The sequence below is a fragment of the Protomyctophum bolini genome (assembly GCF_963924005.1).
Source record: "Protomyctophum bolini genome assembly, chromosome: 1".
Lineage (NCBI taxonomy): Eukaryota > Metazoa > Chordata > Actinopteri > Myctophiformes > Myctophidae > Protomyctophum > Protomyctophum bolini.
In genome coordinates, this window is record NC_137862.1 from 5,719,976 (window position 1) to 5,735,229 (window position 15,254).

Genomic DNA, 15,254 nt, shown 5'->3' on the forward strand with positions numbered 1-15,254 from the left:
GTTGCAACAGTCATGTGTTACACACACGCACACACATCTCTGTCTCTTGCCTGGGCCCCCATGACGATAATAGTGCCTCTAGTTTCAGACAGTGCTGTTATGTTGCTCACCGGGTCGGTCAGCATGGCGCGGAGGTGCGCGGCCAGCGCCAGCACGGCCAGCGAGTTGAAGGCGGCGCCGTTGAGCAGCGAGTACCAGAAGTCGTCGGAGGGAAGCAGCATGACGAAGTTCACCACGAACTCTGCGTACAGGACCAGGAACCACGTGACGCCCGCACACACCATGCCACAGCTGTCCTGTACGGAGGAGTCATATCATATTTATATATACTGTACACCATGCCACAGCTGTCCTGTATGGAGGAGTCATATCATATTTATATATACTGTACACCATGCCACAGCTGTCCTGTATGGAGGAGGGCAGTCATATTTATATATACTGTACACCATGCAACAGCTGTCCTGTACGGAGGAGTCATATCATATTTATATATACTGTACACCATGCCACAGCTGTCCTGTATGGAGGAGTCATATCATATTTATATATACTGTACACCATGCCACAGCTGTCCTGTATGGAGGAGGGCAGTCATATTTATATATACTGTACACCATGCCACAGCTGTCCTGTATGGAGGAGTCATATCATATTTATATATACTGTACACCATGCCACAGCTGTCCTGTATGGAGGAGTCATATCATATTTATATATACTGTACACCATGCCACAGCTGTCCTGTATGGAGGAGTCATATCATATTTATATATACTGTACACCATGCCACAGCTGTCCTGTATGGAGGAGTCATATCATATTTATATATACTGTACACCATGCCACAGCTGTCCTGTATGGAGGAGTCATATCATATTTATATATACTATACACCATGCCACAGCTGTCCTGTATGGAGGAGTCATATCATATTTATATATACTATACACCATGCCACAGCTGTCCTGTATGGAGGAGTCATATCATATTTATATATACTGTACACCATGCCACAGCTGTCCTGTATGGAGGAGGGCAGTCATATTTATATATACTGTACACCATGCCACAGCTGTCCTGTATGGAGGAGTCATATCATATTTATATATACTGTACACCATGCCACAGCTGTCCTGTATGGAGGAGTCATATCATATTTATATATACTGTACACCATGCCACAGCTGTCCTGTATGGAGGAGGGCAGTCATATTTATATATACTGTACACCATGCCACAGCTGTCCTGTATGGAGGAGTCATATCATATTTATATATACTGTACACCATGCCACAGCTGTCCTGTATGGAGGAGTCATATCATATTTATATATACTGTACACCATGCCACAGCTGTCCTGTATGGAGGAGTCATATCATATTTATATATACTGTACACCATGCCACAGCTGTCCTGTATGGAGGAGTCATATCATATTTATATATACTGTACACCATGCCACAGCTGTCCTGTATGGAGGAGTCATATCATATTTATATATACTATACACCATGCCACAGCTGTCCTGTATGGAGGAGTCATATCATATTTATATATACTGTACACCATGCCACAGCTGTCCTGTATGGAGGAGGGCAGTCATATTTATATATACTGTACACCATGCCACAGCTGTCCTGTATGGAGGAGTCATATCATATTTATATATACTGTACACCATGCCACAGCTGTCCTGTATGGAGGAGTCATATCATATTTATATATACTGTACACCATGCCACAGCTGTCCTGTATGGAGGAGGGCAGTCATATTTATATATACTGTACACCATGCCACAGCTGTCCTGTATGGAGGAGTCATATCATATTTATATATACTGTACACCATGCCACAGCTGTCCTGTATGGAGGAGTCATATCATATTTATATATACTGTACACCATGCCACAGCTGTCCTGTATGGAGGAGTCATATCATATTTATATATACTGTACACCATGCCACAGCTGTCCTGTATGGAGGAGTCATATCATATTTATATATACTGTACACCATGCCACAGCTGTCCTGTATGGAGGAGTCATATCATATTTATATATACTGTACACCATGCCACAGCTGTCCTGTATGGAGGAGTCATATCATATTTATATATACTGTACACCATGCCACAGCTGTCCTGTATGGAGGAGTCATATCATATTTATATATACTGTACACCATGCCACAGCTGTCCTGTATGGAGGAGTCATATCATATTTATATATACTGTACACCATGCCACAGCTGTCCTGTATGGAGGAGTCATATCATATTTATATATACTGTACACCATGCCACAGCTGTCCTGTATGGAGGAGTCATATCATATTTATATATACTGTACACCATGCCACAGCTGTCCTGTATGGAGGAGTCATATCATATTTATATATACTGTACACCATGCCACAGCTGTCCTGTATGGAGGAGTCATATCATATTTAGATATACTGTACACCATGCCACAGCTGTCCTGTATGGAGGAGTCATATCATATTTATATATACTGTACACCATGCCACAGCTGTCCTGTATGGAGGAGTCATATCATATTTATATATACTGTACACCATGCCACAGCTGTCCTGTATGGAGGAGTCATATCATATTTATATATACTGTACACCATGCCACAGCTGTCCTGTATGGAGGAGTCATATCATATTTATATATACTGTACACCATGCCACAGCTGTCCTGTATGGAGGAGGGCAGTCATATTTATATATACTGTACACCATGCCACAGCTGTCCTGTATGGAGGAGTCATATCATATTTATATATACTGTACACCATGCCACAGCTGTCCTGTATGGAGGAGGGCAGTCATATTTATATATACTGTACACCATGCCACAGCTGTCCTGTATGGAGGAGGGCAGTCATATTTATATATACACACTAGGGCTGCACGATATGAACAAAAATTCATATCACGATATATATGGCAGATATCTCGATATCGATACGATGACGATATATCGTGCAGCCCTAGCTGACACCGTCGTCGGGAGACTCCAGACCTGAATCGCCAGAACATATTTTCTTAATGGGCGTGGCTAGCGATGCAGGGCTAGAGCCAGGCTACAACAGGACAGAGGGACAAACGAGTGATGGTTTATTTTCCAAGGGGCACAGGCTAAAATAGAGGGCTGGCTTTAGAAGTGGACGATATATTGTCGATATAGACGATATATCGATATGTCGACGATATATCTATATCGCGATACCGTTGCCTTTTTGCGATACTGATATTGTGCATGTTCATACCTCGATGTCAATACGATAACGATATATTGTGCAGCCCTAATACACACACCATGCCACAGCTGTCCTGTATGGAGGAGTCATATCATATTTATATATACTGTACACCATGCCACAGCTGTCCTGTATGGAGGAGTCATATCATATTTATATATACTGTACACCATGCCACAGCTGTCCTGTATGGAGGAGTCATATCATATTTATATATACTGTACACCATGCCACAGCTGTCCTGTATGGAGGAGTCATATCATATTTATATATACTGTACACCATGCCACAGCTGTCCTGTATGGAGGAGCCATATCATATTTATATATACTGTACACCATGCCACAGCTGTCCTGTACGGAGGAGTCATATCATATTTATATATACTGTACACCATGCCACAGCTGTCCTGTATGGAGGAGTCATATCATATTTATATATACTGTACACCATGCCACAGCTGTCCTGTATGGAGGAGCCATATCATATTTATATATACTGTACACCATGCCACAGCTGTCCTGTATGGAGGAGTCATATCATATTTATATATACTGTACACCATGCCACAGCTGTCCTGTATGGAGGAGTCATATCATATTTATATATACTGTACACCATGCCACAGCTGTCCTGTATGGAGGAGTCATATCATATTTATATATACTGTACACCATGCCACAGCTGTCCTGTATGGAGGAGGGCAGTCATATTTATATATACTGTACACCATGCCACAGCTGTCCTGTATGGAGGGCGTCATATCATATTTATATATACTGTACACCATGCCACAGCTGTCCTGTATGGAGGAGTCATATCATATTTATATATACTGTACACCATGCCACAGCTGTCCTGTATGGAGGAGTCATATCATATTTATATATACTGTACACCATGCCACAGCTGTCCTGTATGGAGGAGTCATATCATATTTATATATACTGTACACCATGCCACAGCTGTCCTGTATGGAGGAGTCATATCATATTTATATATACTGTACACCATGCCACAGCTGTCCTGTATGGAGGAGTCATATCATATTTATATATACTGTACACCATGCCACAGCTGTCCTGTATGGAGGAGTCATATCATATTTATATATACTGTACAGCATGCCACAGCTGTCCTGTATGGAGGAGTCATATCATATTTATATATACTGTACACCATGCCACAGCTGTCCTGTATGGAGGAGTCATATCATATTTATATATACTGTACAGCATGCCACAGCTGTCCTGTATGGAGGAGTCATATCATATTTATATATACTGTACACCATGCCACAGCTGTCCTGTATGGAGGAGTCATATCATATTTATATATACTGTACACCATGCCACAGCTGTCCTGTATGGAGGAGTCATATCATATTTATATATACTGTACACCATGCCACAGCTGTCCTGTATGGAGGAGTCATATCATATTTATATATACTGTACACCATGCCACAGCTGTCCTGTATGGAGGAGTCATATCATATTTATATATACTGTACACCATGCCACAGCTGTCCTGTATGGAGGAGGGCAGTCATATTTATATATACTGTACACCATGCCACAGCTGTCCTGTATGGAGGAGGGCAGTCATATTTATATATACTGTACACCATGCCACAGCTGTCCTGTACGGAGGAGTCATATCATATTTATATATACTGTACACCATGCCACAGCTGTCCTGTATGGAGGAGGGCAATCATATTTATATATTCAATTCAATGGAAGTTGGTGGTGTTTGAAGGACCTGGAAGAACACTCTACTTCCAATTGTTGAGGAGGCGCTATATGTACAGGTTTGTTTTTAGTCCAATGCTTTAAAAACGCCATTGACAATGAAGGGAAACTTAACGTCATCTTGTAACTAACACAAACATAAAATGCCATTAACAATAAAGAGAATTTAATGTTTGTTTTGACACCGTTTGTTTTACATCACCATTACATCACCTAATCATAGGACTTTAATATATCAGCTCCCCTCACTTCACACGGGTTAGCCGCTCTGGGGGTGTTGGTATGTGCAACAGAACCTTCTACAAATGTCTTCTAAATCAGTGATTCTCACACTTTCAAAATCTTTGAATTTTTTTCAAAAATAGCAGATGTACAAGCTCGCAGTGGATGCGAGTAGAGATGTCTGATACTGTATTGGAATAGTATCAGTATCTGCCCTTATTTGGTCATATCGGTATCTGCGAATATGCCAGTCTAACCATCGATCTGACACAAGGGTAAGGGGTTGCTTTCGAGTTGCCCAAACTGCACATTTGAGTGAGGCGTCTGCTATAAACACAACACCAGATATATAGCTAGATAGCTATAAACACAACATGAGATATATCTGTATATCTGCTACTTTTTTTAAGCAAACACAAAAATCTAGCAGATCTACTTGAGCATGTGACATCTAGTGAGCTTGTAGATCGGATATTTTCACTATTTTTGTGCAACAACGTTGTACAGTAAGTATAGGGCTAACAATAATAAGGGTTAATCATAATAATTGATGAAGTCATTATTTATACAATTTATTTTGGAATATTTTCAAATATGTATTGATATACAGTATCTATATAAAACTAATTATATATACAAAATAAACATGTTTTCTCGATCATTCATTCATTCATCGAAATAATGGATATTTTCCGCCCTACCTGTATGAACCAAACGGGGCGACTCCCAGCCACGTGTCCCACATGATGCGAGGCCCCCACCATGACCCCAGGGGCCAGGGGCCCCGCCTCCAGGTCCCTGTCGTCTGACAGTAGGGGGTGCTGTTGGTCCATGTCTCGTAGCCGGTGGCCTGAAGACTGCATCCTGCCCTGTGGAGAACACCACATTATCTATTCACTGTGTTTGTCAATGTCCCATGACTCCCATCTACAGACATAGTTAGTTAGTTAGTTACTTTATTGACACAAATGTATAAAACATTGGGTCCAAACAATAATAAAAAACCCATGAATCAAAAATACATACACAAAGAATAAATATGTCCCATCTACAGACATACATAAAGAATAAATATGTCCCATCTACAGACATACATAAAGAATAAATATGTCCCATCTACAGACATACATAAAGAATAAATATGTCCCATCTACAGACATACATAAAGAATAAATATGTCCCATCTACAGACATACATAAAGAATAAATATGTCCCATCTACAGACATACATAAAGAATAAATATGTCCCATCTACAGACATACATAAAGAATAAATATGTCCCATCTACAGACATACATAAAGAATAAATATGTCCCATCTACAGACATACATAAAGAATAAATATGTCCCATCTACAGACATACATAAAGAATAAATATGTCCCATCTACAGACATACATAAAGAATAAATACTGTTCGTCCTAAACTGAAGTCATCACCTATAACATCACATCGGAGCATCCACCTCTGAAGGAAGTCAAGGACTTCAAGTCCCTGGGCTGAGGCTCATGAGTCAACTCAACTGAGCAAGATCTTAAAGTGAGGAAGGCACTTGCATGGAGGGCCCTGAACGGCATGGCCAGTGTATGGAACTCCAACCTCCTCCGCCAAACCAAACTCAGCTTCTTCTATGCAACGGTAGTCTGTTCTCTTATACGGCAGTGAATGCTGGAATAAGCTCTACGAAAATAATGACTACTATACCACAGACTACTACACACACACTACTATACCACAGACCTATTACCATAATTATTAGACTACTATACCACAGACATATTGCCATAATGATTAGACTACTATACCACAGACTAGGCTTGGGCAATATATCGATATTACCGTTTACCGCGATATTTGAAATCAATATCTGTAATATCGTGGAGTATATAAGTAATATCGAATACCGATAATACCCAATATCGTAATTTTACCGTCATGTAAATATGGATTTTCTTTTAAATAAACATCTAATTTACTGTATGTGTGTGTCTGTGTGATGAATTTACAAGTATTTCATTTTAAACAACTATAATTTGCCTAATAACTTAGTGTCCATGCATTGACAACAAAAATGTCCTGCATCTCGGATATTCAATTAACCGGCATGAGAAAGGTTACATCGGTTCTAAATACAGATCATTTCGGTACATTTTGGGTTAATAGCCCAGCCATATTCAGTCTGATGCATTTCTATTGATCATTTGTCAGCGTACACAGCCCAGTCATCTCTTGAAAAAGTCATCTCTCTGAAAATAGCATAATCTGAAACCAATACAAACACAATATGTTTTTTAGGTGCTTTGCTATAATTGTCAAAGGAACATTCTTGTCTATCTGATGTGGATGAGAATGAGGCCTCAGCGTTGAGTGGAGAGGCCATGTCATTGTATAGAAAAATAGCTAAAATAACACTTTTTTTAAAATGTATTTGCCAAACAACAATCGAAACATAGATACATTCAAGAAAAACAAAACAAAATGAAGACAAACCAGTACAAGAAACAAAACAACAAAAGAGAGGGGAGGGGGGGGGGGGGATACACACTATTCACTGTTGTATAAATGCCATTTTTCCCCAACGTTTTTCAAACAGCTCCGCCTTGGTCCTCAGATTATGAGTCATTTTCTCCATGAGATATTATTTCTTACATAATTTCCATCCAGTGTTCCTCTCTAGGAGGGTCTGCTTTCTTAGCTGCTATTAATTATTCTGAGCAGGTATAAGTCCTCATGTCCCATTGTGTCCTCTGATGTCAGTCCAAGGTATAAACTACGGGGGTCAGGACTCAGGTTAGAAGGGTAATTTTTGCTACATTTGAAACATAAGAAAGCCTTGATAAGCCCTCCTGTTTCTGTATCTGTAGATTAATAACCCTGGCATTGATGTGGTCAGCTTCGGTATAGGGAACGGAACGTCAATTTCAGATTCATGGTGATGGTGAAAGTGTACGATATAGCATCACAATCATTTTAAACACTTTATCCATTCACACGTTGGGCTATTCAAAAATAGTAGATCTACAAGCTCGTACATTGAAAAATATCGAAAGATATTTGAATAATATCAAAACTTTTTGGAAAAATTGTTTTAAAAGATTTTGTGCATACATCTTCTCTTCCGAGGGTCCCTGGGAAAAGAATTCAGATGAGGGTCTGTGGCCAAATAGTACAAATACATTTTGTCATTTGGAGTCCTTGACGTGAAAAAGTTTGAAGACAGAAGCTTTCTGTGTTTGGTTGGCTGGGTTTACTTCACCCTGCTGGCAGAGACTGAAGGTAACCCGCCCGAGGGCCATAACTATTGATTATCTTCTTATCCATTATAAAAATCACGAAGCGTGCTTTTTAACTTTATAATTAATTTAATCAATTAGTTTGATTAAGCACTTGGGCCTTATTTTATATTCGTTGTACAAATGTATCGTGTGAAAATACCAATAACTCATCCACAGGCTCAAAATGTGTCGTTGTGAGCTGATATTTTGGGAATTTTAGATTTAGATAAAAAAAAATATATATAATAGATATTTTACAAAAGTCTGTGAAATCGACATGCATATTATTACCAAGACGGTTACATATACATATACATCCAGGATCAGTTTCCTAAATGGTCATCGATTCATCCTCAACTGCACGGTCATAGTTTGTCTCAGGTTGGTCCCTGGTGTCCTTGACATGACGATGACGACGGAGGCACAAGCTTATTGCACTGACTCACGTTACAGCAACAGTAAAGCTAAAAGGGCCTCCTCGTACTGGCATGCAGAGTTGAGCCTGAGGTTGACTCAACCTTGCTTTTTTAATGAACCACAGTCCTATACTTTGACCCTTTACCTTGCTTTTCTAATGAACCACAGTCCTATACTTTGACCCTTTACCTTGCTTTTCTAATGAACCACAGTCCTATACTTTGCCGTATGACGAATAGCAAACAATTGCAGGTCTAAAAAAAAGCTGCAGATTCCATTCTTGATGGCAGACTAAAATTAAATTACCTCTCGTCAAAACATCACATCTGTGACCCGGCTAGCCAAGAGGAAGGGTCATTTGTTCTCCCCGGATGGCGTTCAGGAGAACAACTGAGAATATAGTCCAGATCTCAAAACGACTTGCCCATCAGGTCATGTTCTCCCTGCTCTCCTCCATCACTAAGCATAGATCATTTTGTCAGCATCCCGTTTCATATCGTTGCTGTAGGGCAGCTCCATCTGTAACAAATAATGCTATCACTGGGGAAAAGCTTGCATGTCCAAAAGACCGTTCCTTTTCAATTATTACATTCAAAACCTTTTTAAACAGTGAAAATAGCAGATCTACAAGCTCACAAGCTGTCAGGCGCCAAGTAAGGCATTCTTTTACGGAGAAAAAAAAAGAGATTTCTGCCCGACAGACAGCAGTGATTTGACGCATAGGATTTCAAATGATAGGTCCCAGAGAAAACCCTTTGCACTATTGATGTGCATTAGGCTAAGCATGCGTATGAGGATTCCAGCTGCCCTGCAGTATGGCTAACTGTTTTCATCCTGGCTTGTTATTCATTATGTTTTTTCATTAAAAACAATATCAGATCTACAAACCTATCACAATGTGTCACTAGAGCTATTTTTGTTGTCTTGTCGTCTCAGTTTTGTGCACGAGGCCCCAGAATTGAAGACAAACAGTTAGCATTATGTTATGCTTTAGCTATTGAAAAATAGCAGATCTACAAGCTCATAGCGCGCCACTGAGTGGCGCACTACGAGCTTGTAGGTCTGCTATTTTTGAAAAATCGACTGACATAGAAACATAGCTTTTTCAGAAAACTGTCAGGATGCAGAAGACATTTTTAGAATCTGATCTCAGGTCAAGATGGGTTTTAAGTGACTTGAAGTCTAGAACGGAGCTGCCTAGATAAGAGCAAAATGTGTCATGTCTTTGTGCCAGTAGCCACTAGCCATGCATCCAGGCTGCCATCCAAATCCACTCTACTGTTGGTTTCTGCTTACATCCAAATAAAAGGGGAAAATCAGCACGTTTGCATATCAATGGCAGCGTAGTGGGAATGCTTGTTTGTGTAGGGAGAGAAGGAAAATGGCAGAATGACAACAGTGGGCTGAATGAAGACAGACTGGAGAGAGCTGCAGAGTCAGAACCAGTTGAGTCCAGACAGACTGGAGAGAGCTGCAGAGTCAGAACCAGTTGAGTCCAGACAGACTGGAGAGAGCTGCAGAGTCAGAACCGGTCCAGACAGACTGGAGAGAGCTGCAGAGACAGAACCGGTCCAGACAGACCTTAGAGTATATATGAATAGAGATGGCATCCGAGTTCTCCTTCCATCCACTTGCATTAAGTTGCTCAAAAGCGCATGAGGCGATTTCACTCCTCCTTCCCGGGATAGGAACAGAGTGCATTCTGGGATGGATTGCAATAGCGTCTGGGCCCAAAAAACACATGAACGCGCTGCTGTTGAACGTGCACGAAACGCGCACAAACGTGCTGCCGTCGTGAACGTGCACAATGATAGTCAACGGACCAGCGTGTTCATGTGTTTGGGTCCAAATTCGGCCACCATGTGACCATTTCGCCTCAGGGTTTCCTCTGGGGGCCGTCTCTATTCATATATACTCTAAGAGACAGACTGGAGAGAGCTGCAGAGTCAGAACCGGTCCAGACAGATGCCTCAGGGAGGTCCCTGCTCTCTGAACGTCTCATTTCATCCTTCATAATTATGGGGACGGAGAGATTTAAAGGGAACGGGGAATAAATTAAATACAGTTAAGAGAGTCCACTATACTGTACTTTGGTCATGTTCAATTATAACACCTATATAAACCTGGCCTGATACTGCCAGGAATTTATATCAGAGATTAGTAATGTATGAATAAACTATAATTTATATCAGAGATTAGTAATGTATGAATAAGCTATAATTTATATCAGAGATTAGTAATGTATGAATAAGCTATAGGCCACCGTTTGGTTCCCATGGGACCGAGACCCATTTTGTCATTTGAGTGACGGACCAATTTTTATGGGTCACGACGACTAGAGTAAAAATCCCATTTTCTTTTCCAACATTTAAAAATATATGTTCAAAAGATTTGTTTGAACCCATTCTGACCTGAGATCAGATTCTAAAAATGTCTTCTACAAAAAAATGTCTTTAAAAAAAAGCTGTGTTTCTATGTCAGTCGTTCTTCGATTCTTCAAAAATAGCAGACCTACAAGCTCGTAGCGCGCCACTCGGTGGCGCGCTACGAGCTTGTAGATCTGCTATTTTTCAATAGCTAACACCAAAAGGGGTTCCCACCCAAAATGGGTTAAATAAATCAATCTAAGAAATTCCAAGAATAAAAAAAAATATATATATATAATAATTAAGAAGTAGTACTCGCGACATTAGCCGATCTACAAGCTTGCAACGACGGGGCACGAAGCGACGACACGTTGTGTACTTGTAGATCTTCTATTTCCCCACTTGTTTGGGTCCCGGGCAAACGTCTAATCTCTCTTTTGAATCTAGACTTGAAAAGTTTGGGAATCACTGAGCAAGGCATCTACAAGAGGAGCTGTTCAGTGGTCAACAGTAGTACTACGTACTGGGCAGTTCCCAGGTTTAATGTGTGTGCAATATGTACAAAAGTTGTATACTTAACCCATTCTGAACGGGAACCCATTTTGGTGTCAGCATCATGTTATGCTTTAGCTATTGAAAAATAGCAGATCTACAAGCTCATAGCGCGCCACCGAGTGGCGCGCTACGAGCTTGTAGGTCTGCTATTTTTTGAAAAATCGAAGAACGATTGACATTTTTAGAATCTGATCTCAGGTCAGAATGGGTTAATCAGACCAGTGTGTGTCCGGTGAAAACCTCGTATGAATCTGATCTCAGGTCAGAATTGTGCGCCTTAATGCACACTGGAAAGTATAAGCAGGCTTGATAAATTACATAAAAACACACGTGTAGCTGTAGCTGTATGACCACAGAGTCTCTCCTGTCAGGAATAATCCTTATGCTTTCTTTCTATGCTGTAAAGAAAAAGGAGTCCGTGTTGCAGAACTGGTGATTTAAAATAAACAAAATGATAATTCAAAAGGACAAACGATGATCAGCCAGGGTTCTAATTATGTATCGAATCTCCGTAGTAAAACAAACAAAATAATATATCTCTTCCTCTGAATAGCGCGACCGCTTCCCTGCACACCAGAACAGAAAGTAAACACAAGATATCCCATAATACTCCTCGTCCGAGCCTCAGCCCGCCAACACAGTTAAAGGAACAATCCCCCTGTGTATACCTTAGGGTTACAGCTGTAGAGAGGGATCGAGGGAGGTGGTTCATTATTGGGTCAGTTTCTCAGCAATTGCTGACTAGGTGCCAGGCCAGTCCTTAAAGGACCGCTTTTCAACCAATCTTCATATAATTGGTCCTCTCCTCACCAATGTTCATGATAAAATACAAATGTCTTTCTCTCTACTCTGTCTGTGTCTCATAGGAGGGCTGTGGGCAGTTCAGAAACCTGTCCACCAGTGACATCATCGTTAGGCAGATTTTTTTAAACCACAACGTCCACAGTGATTAGATCAGAGGTGGTGGTGTCTCTAACGTCCACAGTGATTAGATCAGAGGTGGTGTCTAACAGTGTTTAGAGGGAAAGATAGCACAGCCTGGAAATACTGGCCAGTGAAATGGGTTTCGAATTGATTGGCTAAGTGACTTTGTTTATTTTTCAGTGCCATGGTGGAGCCCAAAGGTGTACTCTACTGTAAGCCTAATGGGTTCCTCTACTGTACCCCTAATGGGTTCCTCTACTGTACGCCTAATGGGTTGAGTTCCTCTGTGACTTCATCCTCTCCCAAAAAACAACAGGCACATACAGTAAATACATCTACCCTTGACTGGATATGCTGACATAAGTGAATATAATATTATAATCCTATATTTTCTGATGCAACACAATACAACAAAATATAGATTCTCTAATATCATTAATATTGCATGCAAATCCATTATGTAAAGGGATCCGCAACCAAATAAAGAGATTTATTTAGCCTTTAAGGACTGTTAGTATGAGGCTATGAGCATGCCCAAAACAAAAACATAATTGCCCAATCCCCCGCCGGCGGGGTAGGTTCCAACTACACGTACGATATTTTAGATTTTCCCTCCTGGACCCCCCTGGGGTTTAAAAGGTTTTAAGCCCTTTATATTTGTCGTACGGAGAATAACACAAGTAGCAATTCTATAAGCTCACAATGCCTCGCAATGCAACGTGTTGTGAGCTTGGAGATCGCCATTGTTTTTGCTTTAATGACGTTTAGCTTTAACGGAATGACCAAAATAGTGTCTGCCAGGTTGCTCAAAGTGGTTAACAACCCCTGCTGGTGTCTCTTGGTCGGCATCTATTCATTTATTTCAGGATATCGGATTAGTCTTCATTCACTCTTGTTTACTTCCAGCACACATTTGCTGCATAGCACACGTTCCACACACCCGCAGGGAGTGGAGTGCCCGGCCTCGAGTCGGTGGCAGAAACACCACAAAAGGCTCTGGTCAGGCTCTGCCAGTGGGCCTAATGAGACCAACTCCTCTCACCTGGCCAGGCTCTGCCAGTGGGCCTAATGAGACCAACTCCTCTCACCTGGTCAGGCTCTGCCAGTGGGCCTAATGAGACCAACTCCTCTCACCTGGCCAGGCTCTGCCAGTGGGCCTAATGAGACCAACTCCTCTCACCTGGCCAGGCTCTGCCAGTGGGCCTAATGAGACCAACTCCTCTCACCTGGCCAGGCTCTGCCAGTGGGCCTAATGAGACCAACTCCTCTCACCTGGTCAGGCTCTGCCAGTGGGCCTAATGAGACCAACTCCTCTCACCTGGTCAGGCTCTGCCAGTGGGCCTAATGAGGCCAACTCCTCTCACCTGGCCAGGCTCTGCCAGTGGGACAAATGAGGCCAACTCCCCTCACCTGGCCAGGCTCTGCCAGTGGGACAAATGAGGCCAACTCCCCTCACCTGGCCAGGCTCTGCCAGTGGGACAAATGAGGCCAACTCCCCTCACCTGGCCAGGCTCTGCCAGTGGGACAAATGAGGCCAACTCCCCTCACCTGGCCAGGCTCTGCCAGTGGGACAAATGAGGCCAACTCCCCTCACCTGGCCAGGCTCTGCCAGTGGGACAAATGAGGCCAACTCCTCTCACCTGGCCAGGCTCTGCCAGTGGGACAAATGAGGCCAACTCCCCTCACCTGGCCAGGCTCTGCCAGTGGGACAAATGAGGCCAACTCCCCTCACCTGGCCAGGCTCTGCCAGTGGGCCTAATGAGACCAACTCCTCTCACCTGGTCAGGCTCTGCCAGTGGGCCAAATGAGGCCAACTCCTCTCACCTGTGCAATTTCCAGCCTCTGCCTCAGCCAATTGATTGCCATGGCAACCCCACACCTGCCAATTGCTTAGTTAACCAGTCCACTTTTCACAGTCAGTTTGCACTCTTCAGACACAGGCAGACAGATACAGAGACCTCCATGTGGGACATGGACAGACGGACAGTTAAAATGGGTGGTGTGACAACAGGTATTGCATACTAGATCTCCATATACACTATGGGCACAAAAGGGACAGACAGATAGTTAAAACGGGTGCCATGACAATAGGTATTATTAGGTTCCCAAGTTGCATCGTTCCCAAGTAGGCCGGTGGCCCGACGGGCACATACAGGTCTAGTCGCTTTAATCAATAAAGAAAAAGTGATTGCAGATCATTTAATAACTCAAATCTATTATCAATTCATCCCCATGTGGCATGTCAGTATCAGGATAGGTTAAAAGTTTAAAAGAATGTCAAATCCATTTTTTTTTTAATTGTGAAAATAGCAGTTCTACAAACTTCTGCATAAGTGCTTAATCGATTACATTTGAAAAATATAAACTAACTTTTATAACAATTATTAAATTAATTGAAAAAGTAAAAAATACATATAAATTGATCTTCACTCTACATAACTCTAAAGCAAGTCATTATTCCACACCCTCT

The 15,254-nt window shown here is 41.7% G+C and overlaps 1 protein-coding gene across 2 annotated transcripts in view; it reads right to left on the reverse strand.

Moving 5' to 3' along the window:
• The window catches only part of zdhhc7 (zDHHC palmitoyltransferase 7), a 31,769-nt gene that overhangs the window by 12,931 nt on the left and 3,584 nt on the right, over positions 1–15,254 (reverse strand). The window contains exons 2-3 of one of the 2 annotated variants that reach the window (XM_080763003.1): positions 5,947–6,114; positions 111–296 (exon numbers count right to left, since the gene is read on the reverse strand). In XM_080763003.1, the coding sequence (XP_080619129.1) occupies positions 111–296; positions 5,947–6,108 (348 nt within the window). In that variant the 5' untranslated portion in view covers positions 6,109–6,114. The remainder of the gene's footprint in view (positions 1–110; positions 297–5,946; positions 6,115–15,254) is intronic. The other variant, XM_080763004.1, reaches the window with a different exon arrangement.